Here is a 21,550-nt window from a genome sequence, read left to right as displayed (position 1 = left end):
ATTTGGAGGCCTATATATGATTCTTATAATTTTTTTTATTCTTGCAGTTTGTTAACTCCACCCACAAAGATCCAACATTCTCTGACACTTTACACCTCTTTCTAAAGATGTAATTCCATCTCTTACCAACAGAGCCACACCACCACCTATGCCTTCCTGACTTTTCAGTTCACAGAATATCCTTTGATATTAATCTCCAAGCTATGACCTTCTTTCAGCCATGACTCAGCGATGCCCACAGCGTCATACTGATCAATCTCTAATTGCGCCACAGGTTCGTCCACCTTATTCAGAATACTAGCACCCTTAGTTCTGCATTCTTCACCCCTTTGAATTTTGCCTCTGTGGTGCAATTTAACTCTTTGCTCTGTCTGCATTTGTACCAAATCATTGGTTTGCCCTTTCTCACATTCATATTACATCATCAACTTGTAAACCTGCTGGCTCGTCCTCAGCTCTATCATACTGATTTTCATCCCCCTGCCATATTAGGTTAAACCAGTCCCAACTGCTCTAGTAAACCTGCCCACAAGGATATTGATCCCCTTGGATTCAAGTGCAACCTGTCTCTTTTGTACATGTCCGGGAATCTGAATCCCTGCCACCTGCTCCAATTATTCTGCCACCTCATTCTATTCCTATCCTTGCTGTCATGTGGCACAGGCAGCAATCTCAAGATTACTACTCTTGAGGTCTTGCTTCTCAACTTCCTTCCTAACTCCCTGTACAGTATTCTGTTTTAAGGAACCTCTCCCTTTTCCTACCTATGTTGTTGGTACCAATATGTACCGCGACTTCTGGGTGCTCGCCCTCCCTTTTTGTGATATTGTGGATGCGTTCAGAAACATTACGGATCTCGACCCCTGGGAGGCAAACTACCCTCCACGTTTCTTTCTCGCATCCACAGAATCACCTATTTGTTCCCCTAACTATTGAGTCCCCTATTACTCCTGCCATCCTCTTCAATCCCCTACTCTTCTGAGCCACAGGGCCAGGTTCAGTCCAGATGCATGGGCGCTGTTGCTTCCCCCCGGTAGCACCCCCCCAACCAACTCTACTCAAAATGGAGTACTTATTGTCGAGAGGGATGGCCATAGGGGTTCTCTCCACTATCTGATGTTTTCCCTTCCCTCTCTTGACAGTCACCTATTTATCTGTCTCCTGCAGCCTTGGGGTGAGTATCTCCCTGTAACTCCTTTCTGTCAGCTCCTCACTTGCCCTAACAAGCTGAAGGTCATCAAGTTGCAGCTCCAGTTTCCTAACGTGGTCTCCAAGGAGCTGCATATCAATGCACGTGGTGCCGATGTGGCCATCAGGGAGGCTGGAAGTCTCCTGGAAGTCCCACATCTGACACCCAGAACAGAACACAAGCCCTGTAGTTATACCCCCTATTCTTTCAAGAGTTAAATAAGAAAAAGAAGTAAGAAATAAGCTTACCTACCTACCTTGCCTCTGCCTGTTTTCACCAAAGCCTGTTAAGCCAAAGCCTTTGCACTCTGACTCAAACCACTCCGACAATGATCGTTCTGCTAGACGGTACCTCTCATCTTTGGGAATTGAGTTTTACAACCTTCTGGACCTGCGCGGAACACTTCTACTGCGTGTGCGCCACTGTCCAATCAAAATGTCTGTGAATTAGCTCAGTTGCTGGTTTAGACAGAGTACGTGAATTGGCTCAGTTGCCATTCTGTGTTTATTGTTGACTAAAGCGCTGAAGCCCAGTTGTTCCAGGTTATTTGTCATTATAAGTATGACCTGTTCACAAATTTAAACAAAAAGAGACAAATCTAATCTGGTTACCTCCAAATTAGGTCATGGATAATGTAGACAAGTGCTTCAAGGAACATCTACTCACTAATAACCTGCTCAAGGATAGAACATAGAAATTCTATAGCACATTACAAGCCCTTCGGCCCACAATCCACAATAAAGGGATGTGCAGAACCGATGTAGGGTGTAAGCCTGAAACATCGTATGTTCATTCCTCTCTATTAATACTGCCTGATTTGCCAAACTCCTCTAGCATTTAGATTAGATTATCAGGACACGCAGTCCTCTTTTAGTAATGCATGCATTAAGAAATGATACAATGTTCCTCCAGTGTGATATCACAGACACACAAGACAGACCAAGACTGAAAAACTGACAAAAACCACATAATTGTAACATATAGTTACAACAGTGCAAACAATACCGTAACTTGATGAAGAACAGGCCATGGGCACGGTAAAAAAAAAGGTTCAAAGTCTCTTGAAAGCCCCACATCTCACGCAGACGGGAGAAGGAAGAAAACTCTCCCTGCCATGAGCTTCCAGCGCTGCAAACTTGCCAATGCAGCATCCTGGAAGCACCTGACCCAGTCCGACTCTGAGTTGTCTGAAAACTTTGAGCCTCTGACCAGCCCTTGAACACCGAGCATCATCTCTGCCGAGCACTTCGCTCCCAGCCCCGGCCGCCAGCAACAGGCAAAGCTGAGGATTTGGGGCCTTCCCCTCCGGAGATTCTCGATCGCACAGTAGCAGCGGCAGCGAACCGGGAATTTCAGAAGTTTCTCCAGATGTTCCTCGTGCTTCTCACGTCTGTCTCCATCAAATCAGAATTGTGCACGCCCCCTATTTAACAAATACGGTATCATTTCACTGGAGGGGCCGTGTGCGCTGTGTCGCCATCTCTTCCTCCCGATCCTCCCAGTGTGTTACTCTGGATTTCCAGCATCTGCAAAATCTTTTGTGTTTATGATCTAGATTACATTCGTGCATGAGTCAATAAGTGATAAATAATTATGTGAAAGTGAAAACCAACGGCCATCACTAAGAAGACAGTCTCTATCAATTACATTACTTCTGTTGAGTCCCCCATTACCCTGGGTGAATTACCATTAACTAGACTGGAGATCAGCCAGGCAATTATTGGCTATAGGTAAGATCAGAGGATGGGTTTTGTGCAACAAATAAGACCATCAGACATAGGAACAGAATTAGGTTTCTCCCTTTAATCTTTGATGCCCTTACTAATCCTACCTAATGCTGAAGGGACTAGATAAGGTGGCTGTGGAGAGGATGCTGCCTGTGGTGGGTTATCTAGAACTAGAGGGCACAGCCTCAAAATTTAGAGCCTTTTGAACAGAGGTAAGGAGGATTTTTTTTTTAGCCAGGGAGTAGTAAATCTGTGGAATGCTCTCCCACAGACTACGGTGGAGAACAAGTCTGTGGGTATATTTAAGGTGGAAGTTGATAGTTTCCTGATTGGTTAAGGCATCAAAGGATATGACAAGAAGGCAGGTGTATGAGGTTGAGTGGTATCGGATCAGCCATGATAGTATAATGGAGCAGTCTCAGCCCTGAATGGCCTAATTCTGCTTCTATGTCTTATAGTCTCATCAAGAACCTATCAACCTCCACCTTAATTATACCCATTAACCAGGCCTCCACGGTTGTCTGTGGCAATGACTTCCATAGACTCACTGCACTCTGGCTAAAGAAATTCCTCCTCATCTGCATTCTGAAGGGTTATCCCTGTATTCTGAATCAGTACGCTCTGGTACGAGACTCCCCACTATAGGAAACATAATCTCCATGAACACCATCTGGGCCTTCCAAAATACACATGTATTTATTGATTAATTGAGATAAACTGTGGAGCAGATCCTTCCAGTCCTTCAAGCTGCTCTGCCCATCAACCCCTGATTTAAATCTAGCCCAATGATAGGACAATTTACAATGACTAATTAACCCACCAACTGGTATGTCTTTGAACTATGGGAGGAAACTGGACCTCCTGGAGGAAATCCATGTGGGGAGAAAGTAAGAACTCCTCCCAAACAGCAGTGGGAATTGAACTTGGGTCACTGGTACTGTAAAGAATTGTGCTAACCACTACACTACTCGTGATATTTGACAAGTTTCAATGAGATCACCCCCGTATTCTTCAAAACTCCAGGGAGTACAGGCACAGAGCCATCAAATGCATCTCATAATGTAAGCATTTCATTTCTGGGATCATTCTCATGAACTTCCTTTGGACCCCCTCAATGCCAGCACATCCTTTCTTAGATAAAGGCCTGAAAGCTGTTCACAATATCCCATGTATGGTCTGACCAAAGTTTTATATTGCCTTAGCATCAGCATAAGAGCCAATTAGACACAAAGTTGGTTGATGCTTGTATTGAAGATGGATGCTAGCTTAATTATAATGTCTGAGTAAAGGTTGAACAGACAAAGTTTAAAATGGAGTTCAGAAAGCATTTGAAACAATGTAAAGGAGGGTGAGAATGGCAATCAGACCACTGAAAAACAATGGTGGAGAGGTAGCAATGAGGGACAAGGAAATGTGGATGAACTGAATAAGTATTTTGCATCAGTCTTCACTGTGGAAGACACCAGCAGTATGGTAGAAGTTTCAGGGGTCATTACTAGAGAGAAGATTCTTGCAAGGCTGAAAGATCTGAAGTTAGATAAGACACCTGGACCAGATGGTGAACACCGCAGGGTTCTGAAAGAGGAGGCTGAAGAGATTGTGGAAGCATTAGTAGCAATCTTTAAAGAATCACTAGATTCTGGAATGGTTCTGGTAGACTGGAAAATTGCAAATGTCACTCCACACTTCAAAAGGGAGAGAGGCAGAAGAAAGGAAATTATAAGCCAGTTATTCTGACCTTAATGGTTGGGCAGATGTTGGAGTCAATTGTTAAGAATGTGGTTTCAGGGTCCTTGGAGGCACATGATAACAAAAGGCCATAGTCAGCATAGCTTCCTTATGGGAAAATCTTGCCTGACAAAACTGTTGTAATTCTTTGAAGAAATAACACACAGGATGGACAGTGGTACTAGCATTGGCTGATTGGCAGGAAGTGAAGTGTGGAAATAAAGGGAACCTTTTCTGGTAGGCTGTTGGTGACTAGCAGTGTTCCACAGGCATCTGTGTTGGGACCACTTATTTTTATGTTATATGTAATGGTTTGGATGATGGAATTGATGACTTTGTGGCCAGATTTGTTGATGATACAAAGATAAGTGGAGGCGCAAGTAGTGTTGAGGAAGCAGGGAGGCTGCAGAAGGACTTAAAACAGACTAGGAGAATAGGCAAAGAAGTGGCAGATTGAATACAGTGTTGAGAACTGTATGGTTATGCACTTTGGTAGATCAAATGAAAAGGTTGACCATTTTCTAAATGGAGAGAAAATACAAAAAAAAACTGAGGCGCAAAGAGTCCTTGTGCAGGATTCCCAAAAGGTTAATTTGCAGGTTGAGTCTGTGATGAGGAAGGCAAATGCAATATTAACATTCATCTTATGAGGACTAGAATAGAAAAGTAAGGTTGTAAATGCAAGTATTGTGAGCAGTTTTGGGTCCCTTATCTTAGAAAGGATATGCTGAAACTGGAGAGGATTCAAAGGAGTTTCATGAAAATGATACCAAGATTGAATGGCTTGACAGATGAGGAGTGTTTGAGGGCTCTGGGCCTGTGTTTGCTAGAATTCAGAAGAATGAGGGGTATCCTAATTGAAGCCTATCGAATGGTGAAAGGCCCTGATAGAGTGCATGTGGAGAGGATGTTTCCTATGGTGGGAGTGTCCAAGGCCAGAGGACACAGCCTCATAAGAGAGAGGTGTCCTTTTAGAATGGAGATGAGAAATTTCTTTAGCCAAAGAGTGGTACATCTGTGAAATTCGTTGCCACGGGCAGCTGTAGAGGCCAAGTCTTTATGTATATTTAAGGCAGAAGTTGATAGATTCTTGATTGGTCAGGGAACGAAAGAATACGGGGGGAAAAGGCAGGAGATTGGGGCTGAGTGGAAAAATGGATCAGCCATGAAGAAATGGTGGAGCAGACGATGAACCAAATGGCCTAATTCTGATCCTGTATCCTATGGTCTTATAGAAACATCTAAAATCTTGAAGACTCTTGGTAGGGTGGATGTGGAGACAAGGGTCATACTCAAAATAGGCATTGCTCAGTTTAGATGTAGTGTTTTTTTTCCTTTGAGGATTATGTCTTTGGAATTTTTTTCTTTGAATATAATCTTGTATTCTTTAGATATTCTTTGAATGTAAATTTGATACCTTTCATTGTCTATGGCACCACCTATTTTTGACGTCTGTGTACTGACTAGCTGTGTTTTGCACTTTTGCATCCAAATGGTTTATGTAATTGAGAAACAGCAATGGGTCCAGCTCTGATCTCTGTTGCATCACTAATTAGTCTTCCAGTTCAAAAAGTATCCTTTTACATTACACTCTGCTCCCTGCCATCAAGCCATTTATGTATCCACACACCCCTCTTTGCTATCCCATGAGATCTAGCATTCTATGGGGGACATTGTCAAAGGCTTTACAACATAGACAACCTCCACTATCCTGCCTTAATTTGAACAGCTTTGTGAGATATAATTTCCCATGCGCAAAGCCACGATGACTATCCCTTATCAGTCATTGCCTATCCAATTGCTGGTAGATTCCATCCCTCAGAATGGCTTCTAGTAACTTGCCCACTACTTATGTCAGGTTCACTGGCTTGTAGTTGCTTGTTTGACTTCTCGTTTCTCAATGTAATTGAAGTACCAATTAAGCAAATTTCTAATGAGGTATTAAAAGTTGGCATGTAGTTTTCTAAAATTACTGAGCTTGTAGCATCTTACCCCACAAGAGCAAGTCCTTTCAGCCGACCTCATCCTTGATGACCTTGATACCTGTTCATACTAATCCCACTTGCTTAGGATAGGACCATATCCGTCTGCCTTTCCTTCTCAAGTACCTTTTAAATGACTTTTTAAACTTTGTAATTGCATCTGGGTTCATGACTCGCTCTGGAAGCTTCTTCTATATATTCAATGCTTCTGTGTAGGAAAACGTATCTCTCACATCTCCTTCAAATTTCTGCCTTGTTACAATCACATTTCCTCTAGTACTAGATTACTCTGCCCTAGGAAAATGAGTCTGACGATTTACCCTATCATATTTTATAAACCTTTTGAGATCTCAGCCTTCTCCATTCTAGTAAGCCTATAATAAACCTATCCTGTCCTTATAACTACAGTACTCAATTTCAGGCAACATCATAGTGAATCTCTTCTAAACTCTTTCTCTACTGCTTCTTCACCCTTCCTTTAGCATTGCAGCCAGAACTGTACATGACATTCCAGGTATCATCTATGCAATGTTCTGTGCAACTACAAAATGATGTTCCTGATAGATAGTCAAAAGTTCTTTGTTATGTTCTTGACTTTGGATATTTCTTCATTTGAACTTTGCAATGTAACAAAAAGATTCTCAACCATGATAATCAGCTGGACTATGCTTGAGTTCCCTGCATTCACCCAAGCCAAATATGGATTGCCAGGCACAAAAGCCTTCTAACTCTCAAGTGAACAATGAAGTCTAACTAGGCTTGAAATGGTAAAATGCATAGGTCTATGCCCTAGAATATATCTCATCTCGAGAGAAAGTAAAGCTGAGAGCTGACATTTGATCAATATAAATCCCTTGATGTTTTCTTTATCATGAGATTAAACAAGAATTTGATTGTTTTTTTTATATGAATCAGGACTTCATTATCTGGGCAGATGGTGCTAAGGATGAAGGCTTTGTTCTCGTATCATTTGGAGCTGGTGTGAAGTATTTGTCAGATGAAGTTGCACATACATTGGCAGGAGCTTTGGCGAGACTCCCTCAAAGAGTGATGTGGAGGTATGTATATGGTAAAAAGTCAGTAATTGGCTGGGTGGGGTAATTGTGGGTGTGTGGATGGTAATAGAATGGTGTTCGAAGTTGGCTGGAAGAAAACAACAAAATTATAGATCAGCAGAATTGGTTTATAACTTGGGCATTGTTCTCATCTTGTATTTTAAATCCACTAGCAGTTTCCTCCAAGTATTTTGGTCTTGTCATTAAGGTCACATTATTAATTTTCATAGATGTGAAAAGCATGGAAACTTTTACTGATTCAAATAAGTATTACATTGTTCTATCTTTAAATCACAGTGTACAAAACCTGAGTATGATTTGCTATCAGATATGTTTTCACTTAAAAAAACAAGTTAACAACAGCTAAGCTTCCATATTAATTATTCATGAGGAATCAGAGTTTTTGAATTATATAGATTCATATTTTTTCTTGTACATAAAATAGTTTTAAATCATTATTAGAAGAAAAAAAATTGTATTTTGTTAGCAATTATTGCTTTTAGCAGAGTGTTGTATTGTTCAGGTTCTCTGTTCCCTCTAGAATATCATCACAGATCATTTGTTGTGGTTTTTGCTGTAAGAAATTGATCCATTTAACCTTTCAAAATGCAAACAACTTCTGAAGAACAGAAAACATTGTTAGTTATACAAAGACATTTTAAAAATTGAGTTGACTGCTTTCACTGCTGGCAAAGACCCACCCTTGTTTCTGCCTGTTGTCAGTAGCTTCCGAAAGTGGGATGGGGACACCGCACTGCAACTCCTGAAGCGTAGGAGACAGGCAGATTCTTTACTGATTCCAGAGGAAATCACAGTGTTCCAGTAGCATTACAAGTGCACAGATATAAATATTAGAAGAGAAGTAGAAAGAATAAAAAATAAGTTACCACAAACAGTCTATCAGGAGGGGGTCATCACTTCCTCATCTATAGATTGACTTATTATAGAGCCTCATGGCTGAGTGTAAGAATGACCTCATAGCGCTGTTTAGAGCAGTGCAATTGTCTTTGTCTATTACTGAAGTGCTCCTCTGTCCAACTAAGATGGCATGCAGAGAGTGAGAAACATTGTCCAGAATTGCCAGGATTTTCCTTAGGGTCCTTTGTTCTACCAAAGCCTTCAGTGTATCCAGTTTGACTCCTATAACAGGGCCAGCCTTTCTAATTAGTTTACTGAACCTGTTAGCATCACCGTGTTGATGCCTAACTATTGCTGAGTCATCAGAGAATTTCTGCAGATAAGTGTGAGGGAGAGGGAGAAAAACATCTAGCCCAGGTAAGTGGCAGAGAAGGTTGATTATGACAGTGAGCCTAAGCAGGGGGCCTAAGCTAAACCAATCCAGTATATGAGCCTTACAACAGGTATTCTGCAGATGCTGGAAATTCAAGCAACACACATCAAAGTTGCTGGTGAACGCAGCAGGCCAGGCAACATCTCTAGGAAGAGGTGCAGTCGACGTTTCAGGCCGAGACCCTTTTTTGGTTAGTTTTACTTCCTGTGCATTGCCGTATAGCTCATTAGTTATCACTGATTAGAGCCCTGATGAGGGGTCTTGGCCTGAAACTTTGACTGTTCAGTCTTTTCCATGGATGCTATGCTGAGTTCCTCCAGCATCTGCAGATTTTCTCATCCTTGTGCTGCTGATTAGAGTTCTGTTTCTTTGTGAGCTGAGCATTCTGGAGCTAATCAATTACTTTTGTTTTCTTACTGATGTGACATTACAGATTTCCATGTATATTTGTTTATTGCTAAGGATTGCCTCTTGAACATAAATAATAAAATATTCAGCAGATGTAACGTATTGTGAAATTGCACAAGGCATAGTTGACCTACCATACATATAGCTTGCTTATTTTTAAGGAAACTTCAATGGAGTTTAAAGCTCTGGGTTTAAGTCTGTAAGGTTAGCTCTATCGCTTTTCAGTGAAATAACTGGTATGGATTGAGAGATTATGATCTTGATACCCATTAAATAGGATTATTTTCTGCCTATTGGACATTAACAGAAATCTCTAAATCTTGACAAATGTACAATATATGCATTGTAATCTGGAATTACTTGTATGGCATCACAAGCTATTATTTTGTAGTATATGACAGGAGCTAGATTGACAGATGAAGTTTTTAAAAAAATGACCCATCAAACTTGCCCAAAAACGTATACTGTTGAAATACTGTGGCGATACAATTCCTAATTCCCTTGCACATCTGTAAATCTGAATGTTTATAACCTCTTGATAAAGGCAAAATGAAGACAAGCTCTGGATGGAGTACTTGATGTTCTAGACTGTGGTTGTTGGGATCTCTAAGGTACTGACGAAGATTGACATGCAGCAGTATAATTTAACAATAGACATGTATGCATGAAATTTGTAACTTAAATGCCATGTCAGTAAAACATAGCAATATTTAGCTGGACAGTGCTCAACCCATGAAGTATGTAATGAACTCAAAGCAGTAGTCCTGTAGTTTCTTCCTGTAAATTCTGAAGTTCACACATGAGTAACAATGGAATTTGTTTGACAAAGAAAGTGCTTGTTGTACAGTAAATGTGGCAGCAATAGTTTATATGTAAGGATTTTAGGACCTTTTGAATATATAGAAAGGAATAATTAATAGATGTTGAATTAATTTAGAAAAGCATTGGCTGGGAGTATTTTGTTAAGTATTTGTTTTTTGCAAAATATTTCTTAGAATGTAGAGCTGATGACTCTACCAGCATGGGACACAAGGAGTCCAAATTGTTGGAAAATGACATTAGGGAGGCGTTAACGGGGACAAAGAAATGGTGGATGAGCTTAATAAGCATTTAGCTTCAGTCTTCACTGTGGTAGACACTATACCAGGAATTCAAGAGTGACAGGGAGTAGAATTGACTGTAGTTGCTATTACTAAGAAAAAGGCCCTTGGGAAGTTGGAAGTACGGAAGTACCTGAACCAGATGGACTGCAGCACAGTGTTCTGAAAGAAATAGAAGATACTGTGGGGCATTAGTAAAGATCTTCCAAGAATCACTAGTTTCTGGAATGGTTTAGGAGGACTGGACAATTGCAAATGTTATGCCACTCTTTAAGAAGGGAGGAATATAGAAGAAAAGAAATTATAGGCCAGTTAGCCTGACCGCAGTGGTTGGGAAGATGTTAGAGTCCATTATTAAGGATGTGGTTTCGGGGGTACTTTTGGGATAATAAAATAGGCCAAAATCAGCATGGTTTCCTTAAGGTAGAATCTTGCCTGCCAAATTTTTGGATTTATTTGAGGAAATAAGTAGGAGAGACAAAGGAGAGTCAATGAATGTTGTTTCCTTGGACTTTCAGAGGCCTTTGATAAGATCATGGTATTACAGATGTAATCCCTCCCACCCCCACACCAGGTCTTGTATACAAGCTCAGCTCGTTACTTAATTTTGCTAACAGCCACATGACTCAGTGGTGAGAAGGCAACCTTTCATAAGCAAATATACATCTAAGGTCAGTGTAATTTGGGCATCAACCAGACAGGAATGTCATGATGTTACGAGTAAAGAAACCTAAATTTGACCGAATGCTATATAAATACTGCCCATACACTGGTCGGCAAGAAGTAACAAGTCATACACCACATAAAATTATAAAGAAACTAATTTACCAATTTCAGTTTTATCAAATAGTTAATAGGGAAAAGAAAAGAAAAGGGCCCATCACAGTTAAACCATTTCAGTGTGCATATGACCTTTGGAGGTCATACTGGAGTATTCAGGGGTGTATCTCATGCTCATATGCTGGATCCCCATCTCGAACGAACTGGCTCTCTGTCTGAGGAGTATTGGCCCTTCCTCCTTGGAGCCATTCATTTGCAGAAAGAAGTTCTGGCAACAGGGTCTCTTCTTCGAATGCCATTCTGTGGCATCCTCCCTTGTGTCCTGCTCCGCAGCTCCTCGCAAAAGGCCTCAAACCAGACTTTACTGTCCGTCACAAATCTCTCTCCACCCCACTCCCTCTAGAACCTTCTCCCGATCCCACCATCCTGATTGGCAGACAAGACATTCCTAAGTTGAACAACATAACTTCTTATCTTTAGACAAAACCAAAACATTCTAACAACGGGACACACTGATTTTGCAGAAAAATTGTAAATTGAAATGCTTACAGCATAGCAGTAGAAATCTGAACCAGGATATTACACAGGAAAGATATCAGTATGGATGGAAGTTTGGCTGACTGGCAGGAGGCACAGAGTGGGAATAAAGGTGGCCTGTTTTGGTTGGCTCCCAGTGACTAGTTATGTACTGCGGGCTGGGTGTTTGACCACTTCTTTTAACATTATACGTCAATGACTTGGATAACAGAATTGATGGCTTTTTGGCCGAGTTTGTGGATGGTATGAATATGGGTGGAGGGGCAAGTAGTGTTGAGGAAGCAGGATATCTGCAGAAGGAATAGGACAAATTGGGAGAATGGGCAAAGAAGTAGCAGATGGAATATAGCGTAGGAAAGTGTATGGTCATGCACTTTTGTAGAAGGAATAAAGGCTTACACTATTTTCTAATCGGGGAGAATATTCAAAAGTCAGACAGATAGATGGGACCATAGCAAGGTTTAATTGACACAAATTCTGGATTTTGACTCCTTGGTTTATGATGTGTTCTAGTTCTGATTGCTCTTTTATGTTCCTACTTTTGGGCAAGTTTTGAATAAGGGTGGCCTGCAAATAATGAACACTGAGCTGAAATATACAGAAATATGCCTTTTGATTATGTTTTATGTTCTGTATTCACGCTCATTTTTTTCCCATATGTGCTTTTTTTTTGCGCAGGTTGATTCCATGGTTGTTCTTTGTTTCATGACTGTTTGTGGTGAAGATGAATTGCAGGGTTCTTTACTGCATACATACTTTGATAATGAATGTACTTTGGACGAGTCCTCGTGCAGGACTCTCTAAACATTAATTTGCAGATTGAATTGGAGATAAGGAAGGCAAATGCAATGTTTGCATTCATTTTGTGAGAGGGCTAGAATACAAGAGCAAGGATACTCTAGTGATGCTTTATAAGGCATTCGTCAGACCACACTTAGCAAATGGTAAGGTAGTTTTGAGCCCACTATCTAAGAAAAGATATGCTGGTATTGGAGAGGGTCCAGAGGAGGTTCAGGAGAATAATTCTGGGAATGCAAAGATTAATGTATGAAGAACATTTGATGGCTCTGGGCCTGTACATGCTGGACTTTAGAAGAATAAGGAGGGATCTCATTGAAACCTATAGAATACTGAAAAGCCTAGCGATAGAGAGGATGTGGAAAGGATGTTTCCTATGATGGGAAGTGGTCAAACACCAAGTCCTGCAGTACATAATTAGTCACTGGGAGCCGACCAAAAAAGGCCACCTTTATTCCCACTCTGTGCCTCCTGCCAGTCTGCCAACCTTCAAAGGGCAGAGCCTCAGAATAGAGGTACGCGTCTATTTAGAACAGAGATAAGGTGGATTTTCTTTAGCCAGACGGTAGTGCATCTGTGGAATTCATTGCCTCAAATGGCTGTGGAGGCCAATTTATTGTGTACATTTAAAGCGGAGTTTGACAGGCTCTTGGATGATTGGAGATCAGTGATGATTGGAGGGTGGCATTTTTTAAATACTTTGTTCAAGAAATGGGGTATGGATACCCTGAGAATTTTAGACCAGTGAGTCTTATGAGTCTTGCTTCAGTAGTGGGCAAATTATTGGAGAGAATTCTTAGAGGCAGGATTCACAGTATGAATATTTGGAGAAGCATAGTCTGATTGGCTTTCTTAAATAAAGGTCATGCCTCTCAAGACTTATTGAGTTCTTTGAGAATGTGACAAAACATATTGAAGGTAGAGCAGTGGTTATGGTGTAAATGGATTTTAATAAAATGTTTGATAACGTTCCCCACAGTAGGCTTATTCAGAAAGTCAGGAGGCGTTGGATCCAGGGAAAACTGACTGTGTGTATTCACAATTGGCTTGCCCATAGGAGGCAGAGTGGGGCAGTAGATGGAGTGTATTCTGCTTGGAAGTCAGTGACAAGTGTCTGATCCGCAAGGATCTGTTCTGGGACTCGTACTCTTTGTGATTTTTATAAATAACTTACACGAGAAGGGTAAGTTTACAGTTAACTCCAAGGTTGGTGGAGATGTGGATAGTGTGGTAAGTTGCTGTATGATGTAATGGGACATTGATAGGATTCAGAGCTGCGCTGAGAAATGGCATATGGGGTTCAACTCGTGAAGCAATTCCTTTTGAAAGGTCAAATTTGAAGGCAGAATACAAGGCTAATGGTAGGAACTTTAGTGAGTTCCTGAGTCGAGGAAGAGAAAGATCTTGGGATCCATGTTTATAGATCCCTCAAAGTTGCCAAGCAAGTTGATAGGATGGTTAAGAAGGCATATGGTGTGCTGGCATTCATTAGTTGGGAGATAACTCAATTTAACGTTACAGCTCCATAAACCCTGGTTACACCACACTTGGAATGTTGTGTTCAGTTCTGGACACATCATTATAGGAAGAAGCGGGAAGTTGTAGTGAGGGTGCAGAGAAGATTTACCAGAATGCTGCCTGGACTAGAGGATGTGTCTTATGAAGGTAGATTGAATGAGCTGGGGCATTTCTCTTTGGGATGAAGGAGAATGTGAGATAAATTGATAGAGGTGTTCAAGATGGCAAGAGGCAGAGATGGCCAGAGACTTTTTCCCAGATTGAAAATGGTTAATCCAAGGGGCCATAATTTTAAGGTGACTGGAGGAAAGTATAGGGGGTATGTCAGAGGTATGTTCTTTACAAAAACAGTGGGGGTTGTATAGGACACCCTGCCAGGGATGGTGTTCAAGGCAGATACATTAGCAGCATTTCAGAAACTCTTAGGTAAGTATATCGATGACAGATGGTTGTGTGGCAAGCAAAGGTTAGATTGATTTAAAAGTAGTTTAAAAGGTCAGTGGAGCATTGTGGACCGGGGTCCTATACTTTGCTGTTTAATCTATGTTCTAAATGGGCAAAGGCTTATTTAAAGGCAGAACAAGGATTTTGAACGAAGGTTGTTTCTGGGACTTGAACCCCTGCATTACAGGGAATGAATGAATAGGTTCGGACTTTATTCCCTTGAGCATAGAAGAATGAGGGGAGATCTTACAGAGGTGTTCAAAATTGAGGGGTATAGTTGGAGTAAGTACATGCAGTCTTTTCCCCCGAGGTTGATGAGACTAGATCTAAAGGGTCATAGGTTTAGATCGAAAGGTGAAATATCTAAGGGGAACCTGAGGCTGAACTTCACTCTGATGCTAGTGCAAGTGTAGAATTTTGTAGGTTCAGTTGCAACATTTAAGAGAAGCTTGGCACGTGGATAAGAGAGAGATGGTCCAGGTGTGGGTAGATGAGACTAGACAGAGAAAACAGGTCAGCATAGACTAGATGGGCTGAAGGTCAGGTTTTTGTGCTGTAGGTTCTATGACTCTATAACAGGATGCAAAAATGGATATTTACTACATGTTATTCAGGGTGATAGCATAATTGAATGGAATTTAATGTGGGGGAGAGGGACAACTGCCTTTTGGACTATAAAATATTTATAGTTGCAGCTTTTGTTGATGGAATGTTATTAACATTTTCAAAAAACTTCATTCACTTGCTTATCCTATTTTTGTTGAAACCCTGTTTTGTGACCTAATATTTGGTAAGACTGAATTGAATTTTCAGGTAATTAATTTTGAAAATCTCTAATATTGACAATCAAATGGCCTTCAATAGATTATCATTGCACATTTTTCCTTTGGGAGTGCATAGTAAGTGAAAAATGTATCTTTTGCTTTTGATGTGCAGTCAACACCAAGTAATCAGCATACTGTAGCTGTCATTTATATTCACCTTCCTTATTTATATTTTATTTGATGTGTAATGGATATTTCAGGTTACTTCAGTTTCAAGAATGGAATTTAAACCTCCATAAAGTTAATTGATTCCCTAACAGTTCCATTTATAACGGAATGAGTCATGCAGGAACTTAGCAATTGTGCTTATTTTTTTCCCTTTAAAATGTGTATATTTTTGATCCATTATTTGTTCAGTATTGTATTTTGGTTTAATTACCATGTTAAAGTATAGGTATTTTGGCACTTGCACATCTCCTTTAAAATCTAAAATGTGCCCTCTACTGCTTATCATGGGTGTTATAGCATTTGCTGCAAATTGATCAGATAGATACTGTTTACATAATTTTAATAACTTGATTATCAGGATCATGGTAACTCCAGAATTTAATCTAAGCCTTTCAAAGTGTGGTACATTGTGCTACAAATTGCATTATGGTAATAATGAGAGGCACTGGAACCTAAGTAAAATTAATACTATGTAAGTTCTTAATGTTCGGGATATTTCTGATCGTGTCCAAGATATCCTGAAGTGGGAGGGTGAGGAGCCAGAGGTCGTGGTACATATAGGTACCAATGACATAAGTAGGAAAAAGGATGAGGTCCTGAAAGGAGAATATAGGGAGCTAGGAAGGGAGTTGAGAAAAAGGACCGCAAAGGTAGTAATCTCGGGATTACTGCCTGTGCCACGCGACAGTGAGAGTAGGAATGCGATGAGGTGGAGGATAAATGCGTGGCTGAGGGATTGGAGCAGGGGGCAGGGATTCAAGTTTTTGGATCATTGGGACCTCTTTTGGCACAGGCGTGACCTGTACAAAAAGGACGGGTTGCACTTGAATCCCAGGGGGACCAATATCCTGGCAGGGAGATTAGCGGGGGCTACTGAGGTGACTTTAAACTAGAATGGTTGGGAGGTGGGAATCAAATTAAAGAGGCTAGGTGTGAGGAGGTTAGTTCACTACAGGGGGATGGGAACCAGTGCAGAGAAGTAGAGGGGTGTAAAGTGAGGGTAGAAACAAAAAGTACTATGGAGAAAAGTAAAAGTGGCAGGCGGACAAATCCAGGGCAAGCATTAAAAAGGGCCACTTTTCAGCATAATTGTACAAGGGCTAAGAGAGTTGTAAAAGAGCGCCTGAAGGTTTTGTGTGTCAATGCAAGGAGCATTCGTAATAAGGTGGATGAATTGAAAGTGCAGATTGTTATTAATGATTATGATATAGTTGGGATCACAGAGACATGGCTCCAGGGTGACCAGGGATGGGAGCTCAACGTTCAGGGATATTCAATATTCAGGAGGGATAGACATGAAGGAAGGGGAGGTGGGGTGGTGTTGCTGGTTAAAGAAGAGATTAACACAATAGAAAGGAAGGACATAAGCCGGGAAGATGTGGAATCGATATGGGTAGAGCTGCGTAACACTAAGGGGCAGAAGACGCTTGTGGGAGTTGTGTACAGGCCACCTAACAGTAGTAGTGAGGTCGGAGATGGTATTAAACAGGAAATTAGAAATGTGTGCAATAAAGGAACAGCAGTTATAATGGGTGACTTCAATCTACATGTAGATTGGATGAACCAAATTGGTAAAGGTGCTGAGGAAGAGGATTTCTTGGAATGTATGCGGGATGGTTTTTTGAACCAACATGTCGAGGAACCGACTAGAGAGCAGGCTATTCTGGACTGGGTTTTGAGCAATGAGGAAGGGTTAATTAGCAATCTTGTCGTGAGAGGCCCCTTGGGTAAGAGTGACCATAATATGGTGGAATTCTTCATTAAGATGGAGAGTGACATAGTTAATTCAGAAACAAAGGTTCTGAACTTAAAGAGGGGTAACTTTGAAGGTATGAGACGTGAATTAGCTAAGATAGACTGGCAAATGACACTTAAAGGATTGACGGTGGATATGCAATGGCAAGCATTTCAAGGTTGCATGGATGAACTGCAACAAATGTTCATCCCAGTTTGGCAAAAGAATAAATCAAGGAAGGTAGTGCACCCGTGGCTGACAAGAGAAGTTAGGGATAGTATCAATTCCAAAGAAGAAGCATACAAATTAGCCAGAGAAAGTGGCTCACCTGAGGACTGGGAGAAATTCAGAGTTCAGCAGAGGAGGACAAAGGGCTTAATTAGGAAGGGGAAAAAAGATTATGAGAGAAAACTGGCAGGCAACATAAAAACGGACTGTAAAAGCTTTTATAGATATGTAAAAAGGAAAAGACTGGTAAAGACAAATGTAGGTCCTCTGCAGACAGAAACAGGTGAATTGATTATGGGGAGCAAGGACATGGCAGACCAATTGAATAATTACTTTGGTTCTGTCTTCACTAAGGAGGACATAAATAATCTTCCAGAAATAGTAGGGGACAGAGGGTCCAGTGAGATGGAGGAACTGAGCGAAATACATGTTAGTAGGGAAGTGGTGTTAGGTAAATTGAAGGGATTGAAGGCAGATAAATCCCCACGGCCAGATGGTCTGCATCCCAGGGTGCTTAAGGAAGTAGCCCAAGAAATAGTGGATGCATTAGTGATAATTTTTCAAAACTCGTTAGATTCTGGACTAGTTCCTGAGGATTGGAGGGTGGCTAATGTAACTCCACTTTTTAAAAAAGGAGGGAGAGAGAAACCGGGGAATTATAGACCGGTTAGCCTAACGTCGGTGGTGGGGAAACTGCTGGAGTCAGTTATCAAGGATGTGATAACAGCACATTTGGAAAGCGGTGAAATGATCGGACAAAGTCAGCATGGATTCGTGAAAGGAAAATCATGTCTGACGAATCTCATAGAATGTTTTGAGGATGTAACTAGTAGAGTGGATAGGGGAGAACCAGTGGATGTGGTATATTTGGATTTTCAGAAGGCTTTTGACAAGGTCCCACACAGGAGATTAGTGTGCAAACTTAAAGCACACGGTATTGGGGGTAAGGTATTGGTGTGGGTGGAGAGTTGGTTAGCAGACAGAAGCAAAGAGTGGGAATAAACGGGACCTTTTCAGAATGGCAGGCGGTGACTAGTGGGGTACCGCAAGGCTCAGTGCTGGGACCCCAGTTGTTTACAATATATATTAATGACTCGGATGAGGGAATTAAATGCAGCATCTCCAAGTTTGCGGATGACACGAAGCTGGGTGGTGGTGTTAGCTGTGAGGAGGATGCTAAGAGGATGCAGGGTGACTTGGATAGGTTGGGTGAGTGGGCAAATTCATGGCAGATGCAATTTAATGTGGATAAATGTGAAGTTATCCACTTTGGTGGCAAAAATAGGAAAACAGATTATTATCTGAATGGTGGCCGATTAGGAAAAGGGGAGGTGCAACGAGACCTGGGTGTCATTATACACCAGTCATTGAAAGTGGGCATGCAGGTACAGCAGGCGGTGAAAAAGGCGAATGGTATGCTGGCATTTATAGCGAGAGGATTCGAGTACAGGAACAGGGAGGTACTACTGCAGTTGTACAAGGCCTTGGTGAGACCACACCTGGAGTATTGTGTGCAGTTTTGGTCCCCTAATCTGAGGAAAGACATCCTTGCCATAGAGGGAGTACAGAGAAGGTTCACCAGATTGATTCCTGGGATGGCAGGACTTTCATATGAAGAAAGACTGGATGAACTGGGCTTGTACTCGTTGGAATTTAGAAGATTGAGGGGGGATCTGATTGAAACGTATAAGATCCTAAAGGAATTGGACAGGCTAGATGCAGGAAGATTGTTCCAGATGTTGGGGAAGTCCAGAACGAGGGGTCACAGTTTGAGGATAGAGGGGAAGCCTTTTAGGACCGAGATTAGGAAAAACTTCTTCACACAGAGAGTGGTGAATCTGTGGAATTCTCTGCCACAGGAAACAGTTGAGGCCAGTTCATTGGCTATATTTAAGAGGGAGTTAGATATGGCCCTTGTGGCTACGGGGGTCAGGGGGTATGGAGGGAAGGCTGGGGCGGTGTTCTGAGTTGGATGATCAGCCATGATCATAATAAATGGCGGTGCAGGCTCGAAGGGCCGAATGGCCTAATCCTGCACCTATTTTCTATGTTTCTATGTTTCTATGTTTTCTCTTGCATTCATTCATCATTTCTGGTCTATTCTCAATCTTCAAATCATGTCAGTGACCTGCTCCCTCCTCCTCCAGAAAGTCTCATTACAGCGGTCTGTCTTATTGTTTAAAGTTAGTGAAATTTAGGGAAATAAAACTGAAAAATGAAATAGTGCAAAAGAAATATAATAAGTGGGGAGGGATAAAAGAATTGAAAAAACCTTGCCACCATATTCCGTCTTTCTTATTACCTCCCGACCAGCAGTCTATTCTGTTGATTTCCACTCACTATGAGTTGGTATAAGTCAACGAGGAAAGATTACTGTGAATTAGTTGTCTACCAGATTAAGCACACTGAGGGAATTGTGCAGTAATGTGACAAGATTAGTTGAATTGAATGTGATTATCTTTCCATTTTATACCTAATCTAGCATGCTTTTCAGAAGGAAATTAATTGTAAGCCCAAAGTCCACTTTATCATTGCAGTAACAGAGATTTTTTGGACAACAGTTTCTAGTGGTGTTGGTAATATAATATTGCTACCTTCTAGTAGATATTGAACATTTTGTTCAGTCGCCTTAGTGTTTTCTTTGAAGTGTAAATTGCTAATAATCCCCAAAAATACAAGCACTAAAATTTGGCAAATCACTTTTGAACTTTGTTCACAATTGATCAACCTTTGATTCATTTTTCATATGACTGAACATTTCCTGTCCAGTACCTCACCAGTTATCAGATCCCTGTACTAATACTCAGAACAACTTGAAATCAATCCATGTGGATCACTTCTCTGCCCTAGTCAAGTCCTTGTTTGTTTTCTAGCCAAGTGTCTGTTTATCACAGCTGCCACCTGCTGACAATGTCAATCTAATAGGATAAAGAACCGAGCTGGCTGGATCTAACCTGGCCCGGACCCAATGCAGCACTTGTCAGGCCCGGGTAGCCAGGCAATATTATGTAGTATGTTAAACTACAGCTGCTAAAATTCACTCTATATTCTTCAAATTTCATTAACAGTAGAATTTTATTGTAATCTATTTGCTTGATACATTTTCTGACAAAGTACCTGTACTCTATCTCTGTGATGTTATGAATTTTGCAGTTTACCATGATGCAATTTGTTGCCAATTACTATTGAACCATGTATTTTCCTAGTTGTTCTTTCAGGTGCAGTGTAAACATTGTCTGGTTGGGCAATAATTGCCATGCAGTATTGACGTAATCTAATTTCAGTTAATTTGGACACATCAAGATGAGTACATTTTGGTTCAATTAAACAGGTACCCTAATTAGCTGAAGTTTCATGAAAATAGTTTAAATGGTATATAAAAAGAGAAACTACCGTTTAACTGAGTAACAAATTACAAAGTGAAATGCAGAACAAATTAACTCTACAAGTACTACTACAGTACTATAAAACTGTATTAGTTTCTAATAGTTATCAACAGTCCCATGCTGTGATAATTTGACTGAATGTAAATGAATAAAATCAGCACATATGGGATACACTCAAAGCATATTTGCGCGGTCAGATAATATCTTATTTGGCTAAACTTAAGAAACAGACAAAAATAGAATTAGATAGAATTTCCTAACTAATCAAAGATCTAGATAATACTTATGCAGTTTCTCCTAATGTTGATTTATTTAAAGGGTTGAACTTCAATCTCAATATAATTTACTATTAACTTACCCGATTGAAAGAAATTTGCTTAAATTAAGAAGTCAATTTTATATGTCTGGAGATAAAAGTAACAAGCTATTAGCATCTCAACTTAAAGCAGTTAGAGCTAAAAGACAAATTTAAAAAATTAGTAAGAGAGATGATAGTTTAGCTTGTAATTATGAAGATATTAATAAAATTTTTCAAGATTATTACAGTGAGCTCTATAAATCTCAGTTTCCAGCTGACCCTTCTAATATGTATGCCTTTTTACAAAAGATTGATTTTCCTAGAATATTTGTTGAAGATCAGCAAATTCTTGAT

At 40.6% G+C, this 21,550-nt stretch overlaps 1 protein-coding gene across 2 annotated transcripts in view; it reads left to right on the top strand.

Annotated features, from left to right (window-relative positions):
* The window catches only part of ugt8 (UDP glycosyltransferase 8), a 128,868-nt gene that overhangs the window by 71,439 nt on the left and 35,879 nt on the right, over positions 1-21,550 (top strand). For both annotated transcript variants that reach the window (XM_072251934.1, XM_072251935.1), the window contains exon 3: positions 7,542-7,684. In XM_072251934.1, the coding sequence (XP_072108035.1) occupies positions 7,542-7,684 (143 nt within the window). The remainder of the gene's footprint in view (positions 1-7,541; positions 7,685-21,550) is intronic.

Source organism: Mobula birostris, chromosome 3, assembly GCF_030028105.1.
Source record: "Mobula birostris isolate sMobBir1 chromosome 3, sMobBir1.hap1, whole genome shotgun sequence".
Classification (NCBI taxonomy): domain Eukaryota; kingdom Metazoa; phylum Chordata; class Chondrichthyes; order Myliobatiformes; family Myliobatidae; genus Mobula; species Mobula birostris.
Note: the sequence above shows the minus strand (reverse complement) of the source record. Positions and strands in the feature narration are given on the sequence as shown.